The 15698-nt window shown below is 47.9% G+C and overlaps 1 protein-coding gene across 1 annotated transcript in view; it reads left to right on the top strand.

The window, feature by feature from the left end:
• The first annotated feature begins 13906 nt into the window (after window positions 1–13906).
• The window catches only part of Nlrp6 (NLR family pyrin domain containing 6), a 5765-nt gene continuing 3973 nt past the window's right edge, over window positions 13907–15698 (top strand). The window contains exons 1-3 of the mRNA XM_019209982.2: window positions 13907–13935; window positions 14540–14820; window positions 15198–15698. Of these exons, the coding sequence (XP_019065527.2) occupies window positions 13907–13935; window positions 14540–14820; window positions 15198–15698 (811 nt within the window). The remainder of the gene's footprint in view (window positions 13936–14539; window positions 14821–15197) is intronic.

Below are 15698 nucleotides of genomic sequence, written 5' to 3' on the forward strand. Positions count from 1 at the left end.
GCAGTTACCAGGGCACAAGAGGCAAGTGAGGAGAGGGATGCACAGATGGAAACTCAGCCTGGATGCCTTCCTTGTGGAGATGGCATCCAGAGGAGCCAACTGTCTGAGTGAGATGCCCAGGGAGGTGTGGGGTGCAGAGAGGACAGAGGCCTGGAGAAGCCAGCCAAGGCTAGGGCAGGTGCGTGGGGTCCTGGCAGCCACAAGGTCATTAACCATTGGCACTGGTACTGCAGGTCATAAGTGACAATGATGAGAGGGTGTGGTGGGGCCAATGGCAGAGGGAGAGACCAGTGAGCAAGAGGGAGGGCCAAGAACACAGAAGCTTCTCCAAGCAAAGCATGAGACCCACAGACAATGCCATCCTGGGCTACACGTGGGCTTCAGTCATGGGGCTGGTCAGGAAGCAGAGAGGGGCCCAATGGCCTCAGTGACCACATCTGGAGACAGAAAAGAGGCAGGAATCATGGGGGGAGGTCCCAGGAGACAGAAGTGCAGGGAGCTGAGGACCAGGGCTGGCCACGGGGCTGCTGTGGTGTGGAGCTTCACTGGCTGGGTTTGCACGCCTCTCCTCCTGGGAAGCACAGCAAAGTGTCGAATGAGCTCTGTCCCACTGAAGGACCCTCTGAGGCCTCTTGCCAACCCCCTTGATGGAGCTGATCCTCAGGAGAGGTGACAGCCCCCCATCCCCACGCTCTGGTGGGCAGTGCTCAGATCTTGAGAGGCCAGCCCAGGTCCGCTCCTCTTGACCCTCCTCTCCCACATCCATGCCCTCTCCTGGCCCTGTCCTCCCTGCCATGCTGGCCAGTGTCCTCAACAGGCTGGCTGCCCCATCAGGGATGCCCCCAGCCTGTTTCCCACATAGCATTGTTCCCACTGCTCCCCTCTCTGTGCCGGCTCTGTCTCCAGGACCATTCACCATCCCTGTGTGGTGCACAGATGCATTCTGCTTACTTCTACCACCAACTAGGATGCTCAGGGGCTCTTCCATGCTCAGCCAGCTGGAAATAGGGCAATGCCAGTGGAGGGGGAGTCACTCCAGCTAACACAGCAAGTGCTCACTATAAGGTGGGCATTTTTTAAATATAGAGAAATAAATACAAAATTTTTTTTCACTTTAAACACTTTGACAATTTTAAGTGCACAGTTTAGTGGCACTAATTACATTCAAAATATCTCACAACCATTTACAAAACCCTTTGGTCACCCCAAAGACCTCCTTTCCATTGAGCACCAACACTCCCCACTTTGCCCCTGATAACCTGTGGTCTGCTTTCCAGTGCTGGAAATTTGCCTGTTCTGTATATGTGGAACAAGCAAATTCATACAATATTTGTTCTTTTGTGTCTGGATTATTCCAGTTAGCACAATGTCTTCCAGTTCAGCCAGGTTGTAGCATGTGTCAGAATTCCTTTCTCTTTGTGACTGAACAATATAGTTCACTGCAGGTTTAGACTTCATCCGTCCATCTGTTGATGGCCATGTGGCTGTTGTGAGTGTTGCTGGTATCAATGTGGATGCACAATCATCTGCTTGAGCTCTTGTTTTCAATTCTTTCCGGTCTTTTGAGGAACCACAGTTTTCCACAGTACATTATTTTATGTTCCCATCAGCAAGCATGAGTACTCATCATTGTTTTTTTTCTGCTTTGGCTTTGTTTTTTGGTTTGCCATCCTACTAGATGTGAAACAGTATCTCATTGTGGTTTTTACTGCTTCTTCCCACTGCCATTTGTGCATCCACTTTGGAGAAGCATCTGTTCAAGTTCTTTGCTCATTTTTAAATGGTGTTTTGGGTAGTTTGTTGTTGATTTGTATAAATTGTTTATATAGTCTAGTTACTAATCCCTTATCACATCTGTGTTCTGCAGATATTTTGTCCCATTTAGTGGTTGCCTGTCCAGTCTCTTGACACTATCTCCTGAGCACAAAAGATCTATATTTTGGTGAACTACTTTTTTCTTTTGTTGCCATCATATCTAAGAATTCATCACCAAATCCACCATCCTGAAAACATTCCCCTTTGTCTTTACTAAGTTATTGCAGTTTTAGTTACTGAATGTAAGTCTTTGATCCACTGTGAGTTCACATGGTGTGAGGCAGGGGCTGCTGCTTCCTGCCATGCGTGACCCAACTGTGCCTCCTAGGGCCACAGCACCTGAGGAGATGAGAACTGTCCATTTGCAGATAACGATCTCAGGCCACTGAGGTCAGGAGTGTGTTCTGAGCCATAGAGTGGCCAGTGCCTAGCAGAGCCAAGGGCACATAATGGTGGGCAGGTGGTTAGAGGTCCCTGAGCAAGTGAGGTGTGAGCAGAGGAGGGAGGGGGCATCACAGATGGGGGATTTGCCACTGGTGCGTAGGGGGCACAAGATGGGTATCTGGATGCAGGGTGCCCATCCACAGGAGAGCTGCCCTCACTGCAGGCATCAGTGCCCTCCTGGGGTGGTGAGTGGGACTGCTGGGCCAGCAGGAAGAGATGGGGCTTTGGGCCTTACAGTGCTGTAAAGATGAGGCGGCTTGAGCCAGGCCCTTTGAGGGGCCCCTGGGGCAACAAGAAGTTTCCCACAGGCCCCAGCAGCCCCAAGGCCAGGACTTGCCAGATAGCAAAATTTCCAGGTGTCCTCGATCCAAGGGAGGGCTCTGTGTACCCTGAAGTTGCTCTGCCTCAGTGCCGCTTGGCTCTCGTCTCCTACCCTTTGCCCTAGGATGTGGAGGGAACGGGTCCTGGGCTCCTTTGAGGTGGCACTCCTGCCCCACATGGTGAATGAAGCAAAAGCATCTGCCCCAGAGGATTCAGGTCCAGGCCCCTTGAAGAGACAGCAGGACCAGGGCAAGGGCTGCACAACTCATGGGTGGGTGGAGTGCACCCCAGTCAGGTAATAATTCAGCCATAAGGAGGTTTGGGGGTGCTGGCCAGCCCAGGTTCTGAAAGGAAGGTGGAAATGAGCCCAGCTGCTCCTCTCTGAGGGTGGCAAGGGTTGGTGTTAGTCAAAATCCTGATAAGACTTTATGGACCTTGCTGTTCCAGGCAGAACAGATCAATGGCAGCTTTCAAGGTCCTGCCGGGGGCCCTTGGTACAGAAGCAAGTAGAGGCCTGGGGAGAACAGTTAGACTAATAATTAACCAGATTATGAGCACTGACTTTATCTTTTTATCTATTAGGGTGCTGGGGTTTTTAATCTAGGGCCTCATACACACTATGCATTCACACTACCACTGGACTACACCCTTGCCCTTTTATTTTTTTTTTAATGTAGTAAAATACAGATGACATAAAATTTCCCATCTTAGCTGTGTTTAAGTGCAGTCAAGGGCACTAGGACAAGCCCATAAGTAGACCTTAGGCAGCTAGGCCATGAAGCTCTTCTGCTCCTGCTGCAGCCTCCTCCTGAGTTTTGTTCTGAGCCTAGAGGCCCAGGTCCCTCTCAGGTAGGACACAGATTGTGTGCTGCAGTTGAAGAACGAGGAGAGAGGGAGCTTGGGGTCTGTGATCTGCAGTGCAGCCACAGCTGGAGGACATAGAGTGTCAGGCAGGGAGTTGAGGGGTTGCTGAATAGAGGGAAGTAGAGGGCCAGTGTGGAGAAGGGCTGGCTGGGAGGAGAGGCAAGCATGGGGGGCACAGCACTGGGGCTGTTGGGAGGTAAGGACCAAGGAGGGGTGAGTGTGGGGCTGAGGGGCTGAGCACAGGGTACCCAGTGAGCTTTAAAAGCCACTTGCTATGGTAGGGGATGGTGTATGGCCCTGCACTGTGCCCTATAATGTTCAGAGCTGGGCCAAGGCTTCTGGAAGCCACTGCGGGCCCTAGATCAGGAGGCTTTTCAGGGTTACATGGAATCCACTGGGACCTTCAGGGGTTTGGACCTAAATCTGCCATACCTTGAACTGAAATCATCACCCTATATATTCATGTCCATGTTGCCATGCATGTCCCTAGCACTGCCCAGGGCAGGTCATGATACAGACACCAGAGAGGAGCATTGGAGCCCCAGTACCCTCAAGGGCAAAAAGCCTAGTGGAGCAGAGTACTGAGGTGTGGAGGGCAGGTGCATGATGGGGCATCCAGGGCCATGGAACATGGGCTGGGCATATGGGCTGGGCTCCCCACATGGCTGACTGTAGCCAGGGAGAGCTGTGGTGACTGCAGATTTTGGTCCTGACTGGAAGGAGTGGCACCTTGCCTCCTTCACCTGCATTCTTCCCACCACTGAGGACTTGGTCAACTGGGAGGCTACATCATGGGAGAGGAGCAGCCCCAAAGAGAGGGGGCTGGTCCCTGGCACTGCAGAGCTACCTGCCAACCCTGATGCATTTTAGGCCCCATCTCCTCTGGTCTCCACAGCAGAGCTTATGTCCATCTGCCTCAGGCTGTGGAATTGAGTGCAGAGACAGAGCCAAGATTTCCCACTACTGGGGCAGTCACTAGATTAAAGCTGTTTAGCAGGCTCCCTCCTGAAGTTTCTGGCTGGAATTTGTTCATATTTGTTTGTTTGTTTGTTTTGGTACCAGGGACTAAACTCAGGGCCTTGTTCTTGATAGGCAGGCATGGTGCCACTGAGCTAAATCCTTAGCCCAGGAATTAGTATTTTTAGAACATCCTCATAGAGTTGGAATGTAGTTACTGTAAATGCAGCACTTAATGGCTGTCACCATGACCACAGCTCCACAAACCTTCTTCAGAAGGGAACCTGAGGCATTGGAGCCATTTCTGCCTCTAGCCTGGCTTATGCCATCTCATCACCTGCCCTCTCACCTCTAATGCACACCTTCTCCAAGGGCCTTTAAGACTGTGCATGTGCAGTGCCTCATCCCTGCTGATGGCCAGATCCTTTCCCACCATCTGGATATCCACACTTTACTGCCTGCTCACTGACTGAGGGGCATCTGTGTGTTTCTGCATTTCAGCTGCTGTGAGCTGTGCTGCTGTGCTCATCCATGTAGCAGAGCTTGTATAGGATGTTTTCATTTCTCTGGGAAGAAGCTAGCATGATTAACATTTTGAGAAACATTTTAAACTGTTTTCTGAGATAGCTGCACCATTTTTATTATAACCAGTAATGAATGAGAGCTCTAATTTCACCACATCCACACTTTATTGTCCATATTTTAAAATTATAGACAGCCCAAAGGATGTGAAGTGACATCACATTGTCTTAAATATATTTTTTGACTGTGTGGGAAGGAAGATTTGAACCTGCAGGTGCATGGTGACTATTGGTGACCTCAGAGGCCTCCACGTAGAAGTGCACCAGTGGAATGGAGAGATGGACACAGCAGACTGAAGTGGCTATTTGTTCATTTTCTAGGCTGTATTTGGTGCTATCTTTATTGCTGTTGTATAAGTACCACGCGCTAACCGATTGCGCCACTGGAGCTCTCATTATTGCTGTTGTACTACATTAGCCAATGTGATATAGGTGTATGAATTGGTTGTTCTTCCTAGTGTGCCAAGATTAAGATTGCCTAAGGGCCATAAATAATACTATAGGCCAGTGCCAAAGAACTGGGGCTAGGCCAAACAGGCAGCAACTTCTCATCCCCAGTACACTGAAAAGGTAGGATCTTGCAACAGACTCAAAACCCCAAAATCCAGCTACACCTGGAAGACATCTCTGAGAAGTAGTCATTTCCTATGGGTTCTAAATATTAGCAATAAAACTACTTGCCATACTATGCCCATACAAGCATCAACACAGGAATTAAACTGAAAAAAAGAAAAATAAAAAATGAGAAGACCCTTAAGCAAGATGTAACTCCAAACTTCCAGCTCACCAAAGGCAAACTCAGGGGGCAATTAGGTGAAGTAATTCAAAGCCCACCCACCTGGATTCTCTGAAGTGGTAGCAGCAGAAGTAGCAAAGCAGATGAATGAAGCTCTGAAAAAATCAAAGCAGAAATAGTTTCTCAGATAAGTACAGAGATGGTGACCATAATGAAAGACATGGTGAGTGACTCTAGAGCAGATACACATTCAAAAATAGATGAGCTTAGGAAAATTATTATAACCATGAATGCCCAACATAAGAAAGAAATGGAATCCAGGAGAAACAGATTCAAACATATAACCAGAGATTAAAATTTCCTTTGAAAGTATATGCAGCAGAATGAGCCAATGTGAGGACAGAATATCAGATTTAGAAGACAAGATAGCAGTTAGTGATTATGAAAAGAAAGATTTCTTATAAATAACAAGGAACCACAAAAATCAATTCAACAGCTGCTAGATGATGCAAAGAAGAATAAAAAGTTTGATCCGAGTTAATCAAAAAGCAGGAGATAGAGTAAATGACACTAAATATACTTTTTTCAAGGATTTTTAGGTTTACAGAAGAATTCCTCTGAAAGTACAGGGTTGTCATACCCCCGCCCAGTATCCCATATTCTTATCTGTCATCCATGTGGCACATCTGCTAAAACTTATGGGCCAATATTGATGTCTTGTCATTAACTAAAGTTCATATTTTACATTAAGATTCAGTGCTGTGTTTTCTATGATTTTGGACAAATGAATGACAATGTTACATGTCTACCATTCCCGCACTTTACAGGGTAGTCCTGCTGTCCTAAAACTCCTTTGTACACCACCTGTTCAATCCTGCCCTGTCCCTTGGAAACCACTGACCTCTCTGCTGTCTCTGTTTTTCCTTTTTCCAGAATGTCCTGGAGTTGAAATCACATAGTTTGTACCCTTTTCAGACTGGATTTTTTTTTCACTTAGCTATATGTCTGGAAGTTTCTTCCATGTCTTTTGTGGCTGGAGAGCTCCTCCCTCAACGCTGACTAATATTTCATTGTCTGGGTATACCATAGTATATTTATGTATCCATTCATTTACTAAAGGGCATATTAGTTGCTTCCAAATTTTGGCAGCTGTGAATAAAGCTTATACAAACATGAGTTGTACCCCTGGTACAGAGAAGGGGTGACTGCTATAACCTTGTTTTGTGTAGACATAAGCTTTTAACTCACTTGAGTAGGCTTATAGCTGGCTATTGTCACTTGTAAGCCTGTGTTCTGCTACATAAGGAGTTTTCTTCCATGTGGCCACATCACCCTGCATTCCCACCACCAATGACAAAGACATCCTGTGCTCCACACCCTGGTCAGCTCTTAGCATCTTTACTGTAGGAGATTTTAGCCATTCTGATAGGTGTATGGTGGTATTTCACCATTTTAATGTTCAGTTCTGCATCTTTTCATGTGCTTATATGCCATTGTTTGTCTTCTTTGGTGAGATATTTATTCAGGTCTTCAGCCATATTTTAATTGGGTCATTTGTTATCTTGTTGCATCCTAAAAGATATTTTGGGGAGGGTTAACAGCCTTTTTTAATCAGATACATGTTTTGCAAATATTTTCTATGGCATGTGGCTTCTTTTCAATCTCTTGAAGCTGTCTTTTCCAGAATAGAAGTCTTTCGTTTCAATAAAGTCAAACTTACCAATTTTTCCTTCATGCATCATGCTTTTAATGTTACATCTAAAAATAATATCATACTCAACATCTCCTAGATTTTCTCTTATGTTGTCTTCTAAAAGTTTTATTGTTTCATGCTTGACACTTAGATCTTTGATCAATCAGAGTTAATTTTGTGACCAGTGTGAGGTGTGTGTCTACATTCATTCTTTAGCACGTGGATGTCCTCTTGTTCCAGCACCATCTGTTGAAGAAATGTCTTTTCTCCATGGAGTTGCCTCTGCTTCTTTATCAAGGGTGCCTGGTTCTGGGGTCTGTCCATTAATCTACTGCCAATATTTGCCAGCACCACACTATCCTGTTCACTATAGCTTCATAATGAGTTTGTAATTCAGAAGGGTTCATCTCTGATTTTATTATCTCCCTTCAATGTCATGTTGGCTGCTCTGAGTCTTTTGTCTTTTCATACAAACTATAGAATCTATTTTTTTGATATCCACAAAATTACTTACTGGGATTGTGATCTTGACTACACCAAATCTACAGCTCAGTCTAGGAAGAACTGACTTCATAATAACATTGAATCTTCTTACCCAGTAACATGCAGCATCTTTTCATTTATTTAGATCTTTGATTTCTTTAATCAGAGTTATAGCTTATCCATATTGATCTTGCACCTATTTTGTTAGATTTGCTAAGTATTTCACTTTTTGGTACTAATGTAAACGATATTGTGTTTCAGATTTCAAATTCTACTTACACTGAAACATAGGGTAGCAAATGGCTTATATAGTAACCCTATGTCCCATAACCTTATTATGGTCATAAATTAGTTCCAGGAGCTTTTATTCTTTGGAATTTTCTATGCAGACTATCGTGTTGTGTGTAAAGAAAGACCATTTATTCCTTCACTCACAATCTGTGTACCCTTTATTTCCTTTTGTAAGCTGACTTTCAATACAATGTTGAATGAGCATGGTAAGAGTGCACATCCTTGTTGTTCCCAGTGTAAAAGGAAAACTAGTTTCTCACCAGCTAGAACAGCATTCACTGAATGTGTTATGTAGATGTCCTTTATCAAGTTATATGAGTTCTACTCTATTTCTTGCTTTGTTTTGTTTTGTTTTGTTTTTGAGACAGGGTCTCACTATGTAGGTGAGACTGCCCTGAAACTCACTACATAGCCCAGGCTGGTCTCAAACTCACAGCAATCCTCCTGCCTCAGCCTCCAGAGTGCTGGGATTACAGGCATGTGCCACCACACCTGGCTCTACTCTACTTCTTGACAGAGTTCTTTTTAAAATTTTAAGTGGGTGCTGAATTTTGTCAGATGCATATTCTACATCTATTTGATCGTGATTTTTTACCTTAATTGATATTTGAATGTCAAACTAGCCATAGAGGCCTGAAATAAATCCCAAGTGGTTGTGAGGTAAAATCTATTCTACACATGTTGGATTTGACTTGCCAATAGTTTGCTGAGAATTTTTGCATCTATGTTTACTATTAGTCTGTATTTTCCTGATCTTGTTCTGTTTTTGGTTTTAGTATTAAGGCATTCTGGCTTCAGTGAATGAATAAGGAAGTATTTCTTCTGCTTCTGTTTTTGAGAAGATATTATAAAGAAGTATTATTATTTCTTAAAATGTTTAGAAGAATTCACCAGTGAAACCACCTGAGCCTAATTCTTTCAGGATTTGGAAAGTTATGAGTTGTTAATATTTTCAGTTAATTTTATTTCTGTAATAAATATGGGCCTATTCAATTTGTCTGCTTGAGTGAGTTTTGAAGGATTCTTTCAAGAAATTGGTCCATTTCATCACATATATAGGCAGAGAGTTTTTCATAGTATTCCTTTATTATTCTTTTAATATCCATGGGATCAGTAGTGATAGCCTCCTCTACAGTTCTAATATTAGAAATATGTACTCTCTCTCTCTCTCTCTCTCAACATCATTCTTTTCAAAAAACAACTTTGGTTGGGTTCTTTGATTTTCTCTATTAATTTTCTTTAATTTTCATTGATTTGGGATTGGGGGGTTGAGATGGAGTCTCACTTTGTAGTTTTGGCAGGCCCTGAACTCACTATGTAGCCCAGGCTAGCCTCAAACTCTGCCATCCTCCTGCCTCCCAAGTGCTGGGATTACAGTTGTGCACCATGGGGCTGGGGATTTAGCTAAGTGGTTCGGTGACTTGCCTGGCAAGTGCAAGGACCCAAGTTCAATCCCTGGTACCAAAAAAAAAAAAAAAAAAAAAAAAAAAAGTAAAAAAGAAAAACAGTTGTGCACCATGCCCAGCTTGGGTGTCTATTTTTATTATTTAAGACTGACCCAGAACTCACTATGTAACTCAGGCTGGTCTCAAACTCACAGCAATCCTCCTGCCTCAGCCTCCCGAGTGCTGGAATTATAGGCGTGCCCCACCATGCCCCACTGATTTTTATTATTTCTTTTTCCCTTGCTTAATTTAGGTTTAATTTTTCTTTATTTTCCTTCTTTCTCAAGAAGTTACAACTTGATTTAAGACTTTTATTTTCATTTAATTAAAATATATATATTTAAAGCTAGGTACAGAGATATATGCTTACAGTCACAACTTCTCAGGAGGCTGAGACATAAGGATTACAAGTTTGAGCCCAGCCCACGCAACTTTTTAACTTAGCAAAATCCTGTCAAAATATAAAAAATAAAAAGTCTGATGATATAGCCAATGTGAAGGCCTTAGATTCAGTGCCCAGCCCCTCGCCCCCCAAAAAATCCCTTTGACTCTTTCTATTTGACCCATGTGCTATTTTTGAAGTATGTTGCTTAATTTCCAAATGTTTTGGAATTTTTCTACTTAGAGAATTTCCCTTCTGTTTCTCCTAGTTTGTTTTGTGTTCTTAATTATGAAAAGGTGTTGAATATTATATTTTCTGCATCTACAGGGCTGATCAAGTGGGTTCTTTCCTTTCCAGTATTAATGATAGATTCATTGATTTGGGGTGTTGAAGCAGGCTTGCACTCCTGTGAGCAGCCCAGAATTCAGTCCTGGTATAGTGTGTTCCTGTGTGCTGCCATGCTCTGTTGGCTAAATGGTTTGTGAGATTCTCTATGGCTGTGTCTGTAAAGGATGTTCTTAGGTTTCCTGTATGGATTTGTGGGTCTGTTATCAGGTGGTATGGCTTCTAGAATGGGTCCAACAATGTCCCCTCCACCGTGTTTCCTGTAGGAGTGTGAAGGACTGATGCCCATCCTTGTTGGCATCTGGTGGAGTCTCCAGGAAAGCCCTAGAGTCCAATGCTAGTCTTTACAGGAAAAATTTTTAATCTCTTTCTCTGTTATAAGTAGGTCTAAAGATTTTTGTTCCTTCTTGAGCTAGTTCCAGGAGACTGTGTCCTTCTCAGCACATGTTCTGTCATCAGTGCTGGGTACATGGGGTGGGCAGTGCCGGGACACCCCTCCTCTCCTCATCCACTTCTCCAAGGACAGCAGGTGGAGCTCTGGGAAGTTCTTTTTTTCTGATATTGAGATGAGAAAATGAAATGCCCAGTCTTCTCTGGGCATCTGAAATGACCCAAAGCCAGGCCTTTTGAGGAAGAAAAACCATAGAGGCAGGAAGGATGACACTAAAGGACCTAGAGAACCCAGGGACACCTTCTCAGCAGCCATGAAGGCAAAGGTTGATGTCAAGAAAAAATTGACAGAGCCATGAAGTTTTGCTGGGTAATGTGTAAACACCATGAAATATACACTCTGTTCCAGATTTCAGCTGTACCTGAGGAGAGGCTCTATTTAGAAGCTGGCATCATGGTGACATAAATCTAGAAGCAGCTGTCACTGCTCATGGAGCTGGTTCCCCTCCCCTCCCTCCCAACTTCCTTTATCTTGTCTGCTCCTCCCTTCTTCCTCCTCTACCCTACCCCCCCCCACCACACCCTACCACCCCCCTCCACCCAGCCAAAGTCCCACCCATGGCTCTGAAACTGGCTCCTGTTATCAGCCTTCCCTGGCCTACTGCCAGAGATATCAAGAGCTCTTGAGCAGAGTCCACCATGGGGTGGCCCCTCCTGTGCAGTAGTGAGGCTGAAAGTGCTCTGAGTTCCCAAATCGCAAACCTCAGGGCAGAGAACACAGCCCCTGGCACCACAGTCCTCCACTCCTTCCAGAACAGGAAGAGAGCCTTTCAAAGAAGAGGCAACACTGGCCATGTTGAGGGCTGCTGAAGGGTGATTTAGAATGAGAACCAAAGTGGGCTGACAGTGGAACATTCTTGATGGGCTGGAAAGCACAGCTTCTGGAAAGCAGGACAATAATGGTAGCATCCACCTGCAGATGAAGGGCTGAGGACATCAAGTGCCCAAGGCACAGCCCTCATACCTCTCTCCCATGAAAGAAGAGCTGTGCCAGATGGAAAAACAGAAGTACAGAGAGAGGAGAAGCCTTCTGCCCAAAGTCACACAGCTACTGGGAAGCACATCCAGGAGTGGATCCAGGCAGCCTGACTTTGTGCTTTCTGGTTTGTTTGTTTGTTTGTTTTGGTACCAGGGATCGAACTCAGGACCTTGCGCTCCCGAGGCAGCTGGTGGAACCACTGAGCTAAATCCCCGGCCCTGTGCTTTCTGTTTTAAATGACAGTGAAAGGAAGACATGGCCGTGGTGAACTTCTTTTCAAGAATTTATAGAGAAAAGTAAATGTTTATTGAAGAGCAACTTGTCAGTATGGAAATCTCAGGTTAGAGCTCGGCTGAGCCAGAAGTCAGCAAGGGCCACTGGGGTCTTTATGGTGGAACAGTGCCCTTGGAGCCCAGTGACACCCACCACACTGCACAGGGCCCAGACCCCACCACCACCACCAAAAGCCCTTTGTTCTCAAGGTTGTTGCTTTGCCTTGCAAAGTCCCCCCTACAGAATCCCAGCCTTTCAGAGAAGATGAATCCCAGCCAGCATGTTGAGAGGACAGAGTCCTAGTGAGTCAGGGACCTCAGGCCTGCCTCTGGGGCTCTGTGATGAGAAATTAATTCCTGGTCATGAAAGTCCCTTAAAAGGTGCACACCACCTCCTGAATCGTGATGTTGGCACCCACCTTCCCTCCAGGCCAATCCCCTTTAGTCTGTCAGCAGCCTGTGAGCCCCTATTCACCAAGATACCTCAGGCACTGAAGGCACTTGGAGTTGGAAAGATTGAGGTTGATTAGGCAGGTCTGGAGATGCTAAATAGGAGCCATGCCTTTGATTACCTTAGGCCTCCTCAGGGACGGGGGCCTATTGGTCTTAAATAGGGAGAAATGGGGCTCAGATGTATCAAGGCTGCACATGAGACTCTCAGGCTCTGAGACTCCTCCCCAGAGAAGCTCCTAGGCTTCTGAGAAAAAGGGATGGGGGCATAGATGAGCTGCACAGGTGGGTGCCAGGGCAACTAGCTTGTTCACAGGTCCATGCTGAGAGTCTGCATCCACTCTAACACACCACAGCAAACACAATGGCCAAAAGAGCAGGTTTCTTCTCTCACAGTTCTGGAGGTTTAATCCAAAATCAGTTTCACTGGCTGAGCTCCAGGTGAGGGTTTGGCCACTGTGTCTCAGGCTCTGGCACCTTGGCATCTTCCTTAGGTACCTTGGCTCCTGGCCTCTTCCTCCAGCTTCAAAGCCAGCATCTTATTGCATGTCAAATCACTCTCGACCTCCACGTGATGGCACATGTGATGACATGTTGGCTCCACTTGAGTAATCCAGGATACCACCCCATCTGTAGATCCTAAATTACATTGTACCTACAGAGTCCCTTTTGGTATATAGGGAGCACTCACAGATCCCAGGGTTAGGATTTGTTGTCTTTGGAGACCATTATTTAGCCAACCTCAAATTCATTCACACTAGCACAGTGTTAGTGTGGCCACTCAGATGTGCCAATGCGCACACGTCACACCCCCATGAAGACCCGGGAACCCCACATTTGGGGTCACAACACTCCTCGCATCCAAACCTGTGCCTGTTAACCTCCTCAGGATTGGTGCGGGTTGCAGCAGCACTTGTGTCCCTGTCCTCACATTCCAGCGCCTGTCCTCCTGTGCCCAGGCAACATCCCTGCACATTCCTTCTTTGCTCTTAGCATTCCTCTGCCTGGAAGCCCCTTCTCACCTGCCTGCAGAATTTAATCCCATGGAGGCCTTAGCTGAAGACCAATTCTGAGCCAATATTCCCTTCGTGCTGCCCACCCCTTCTGCAGCCACCTGCTCTCAGCCACACCCCAATACCTCCACCTCAGCGTTGTTAACAGAAGAGTAAAAAAACCAAAGGTCACCAATCCAAGTACTTAAAGGGTGACAGTGCACTGGTGCCACACTGGCCTGAGTTTGGGAGCCTAGGAACTCTTACCAGAAGGCTCAGACCTGGGGAATGGATGAGGCCGAGCCACTCCCACCCTAGGACTTGGCTGAGGCATCCTGGGAAAGGGCTGGCTGCCTCTCCCACCCTGCCTGGTTCTGAGTGAGTGCCAGACCCACGCAGAGCCTCCATGGACAAGGCCAGTGTCTTCTGCTCCAGGTAAGTGCCAGATTGGGCATGGGCTGGTCTCTGCAGCGGGGTGGGGGTCCTCACCTTGTGCTGATTTCCTGGAGCTTCACACCATGCCCAGGGCACTTCAGGGGTCTGTTTCATACCAGGGCTCAGACTCAGCCCCTGGTGCAAGGGCCCAAGGCAGAGCCTCAGAAAAACCTGCTGGACACTGGGGTGGGGAATTCGTGGGCACAGCAGGGGCTTTGCCCATCCGCTGGCTCCTGCTCTCAGAAGGAAAGGGAAAGCAAAAGGGAAGAGCCCAGGCCCTGTAGACGTGACTTCCTGGACGTTTGACCATGTGTGTGTAAGGAAGGAGGCAGAAATGCAGCAGGAAGGCTCACCCACGGGTCAGCGGTGGCCATGGAGAGACCCACTGCTCCCCAAGCAGCACCTGGTGGGAGATAGACCCAGAGTCTCAGGAGGGGAGGACAGAATCTAGGGTTCCCTCCATCGTCTGGATCTCTAGCATGCATTGGTGTGGGACCCCGAGAGGAGTAGGTAGGTGTACAGTCCTCTGCTAGCCGTGGTGACTCGGGGTGGGGTTGGGATTACAAAGGCAGAGCTCAGAAGAACCCATTGCGCCTGCCCACAGCTTGGAGCCCCGTGCAGCCACCGCCCGCGAGCTGCTCCTGGCTGCACTGGAGGACCTAAGCCAGGACCAGCTGAAACGCTTCCGCCACAAGCTGCGGGACGCGCCCGTGGATGGCCGCAGTATCCCGTGGGGGCGGCTGGAGCGCGCGGACGCCGTGGACCTTGTGGACCAGCTGACCCACTTCTACGGGCCGGAGTCTGCGCTGGACGTGACCCGCAGGACCCTGAAGAGGGCTGATGTGCGCGACGTGGCAGCTCGGCTCAAGGCGCAACGGCTACAACGTGAGCGGGCACTCTACTGCCCTCCCGGGAGGAGCCCCCCCCATCCGAGAGGCATCTTTCCTTCCCACTTATCAGTACAACCCCTGCACTTTATCTGCAAATTTGCGAACCCGAATGCTCCCAAGAAAGCCTCCATCCCCAGGCACCACCCCCCACCACCCCACCCCAAGCGCTCCCGCGGGCCTCAAAGCGGTTTCCCTTGCAGGGCTCGGCCCCAGCTCCACGGCGCTATTCTCTCTGTTAGGTAGGTGGCTCTGGTGCGGCTCCCGCGTCCTAAGCTCCTTGAGGCTCCTCGCGGGAGAGGAAACTGAGGCTGGGTGAGGGCGAGCCCCCCGCCCCGCGCGCCAAGCCTCTACCTCCGTGTCTCTGCCCCACAGAGTTCCAGAAGAAATACCGAGAGCACGTGCTGCAGCAGCACGCCAAGGTGAGGGAAAGGAACGCGCGCTCTGTGAAGATCAGCCAGCGCTTCACCAAGCTGCTCATCGCGCCCGAGAGCGCGGCGCCCAGGGAGGAGGAGGCAGCTCTGGGGCCTGTGGAGGAGCGCGAGCCGGGGCGTGCTTGGCGCTCGGACACACACACCTTCAACCGGCTGTTCGGCAGCGACGCCGAGGGCCACCGGCCGCTGACCGTGGTGCTGCAGGGCCCTGCGGGTATCGGCAAGACCATGGCGGCCAAGAAGATCCTGTACGACTGGGCAGCGGGGAAGCTGTACCGCGGTCAGGTGGACTTCGCCTTCTTCCTGCAGTGCCGCGAGCTGCTGGATCGGCCCGGCGCGCGCAGCCTGGCCGACCTCGTCCTAGACCAGTGCCCGGACCGCCTGGCGCCTGTGGCACAGATGCTGGCTCAGCCGCAGCGGTTGCTCTTCATCCTGGATGGGG

This window comes from Fukomys damarensis, unplaced genomic scaffold, assembly GCF_012274545.1.
Source record: "Fukomys damarensis isolate Sample0158 unplaced genomic scaffold, DMR_v1.0_HiC HiC_scaffold_16, whole genome shotgun sequence".
NCBI lineage: Eukaryota > Metazoa > Chordata > Mammalia > Rodentia > Bathyergidae > Fukomys > Fukomys damarensis.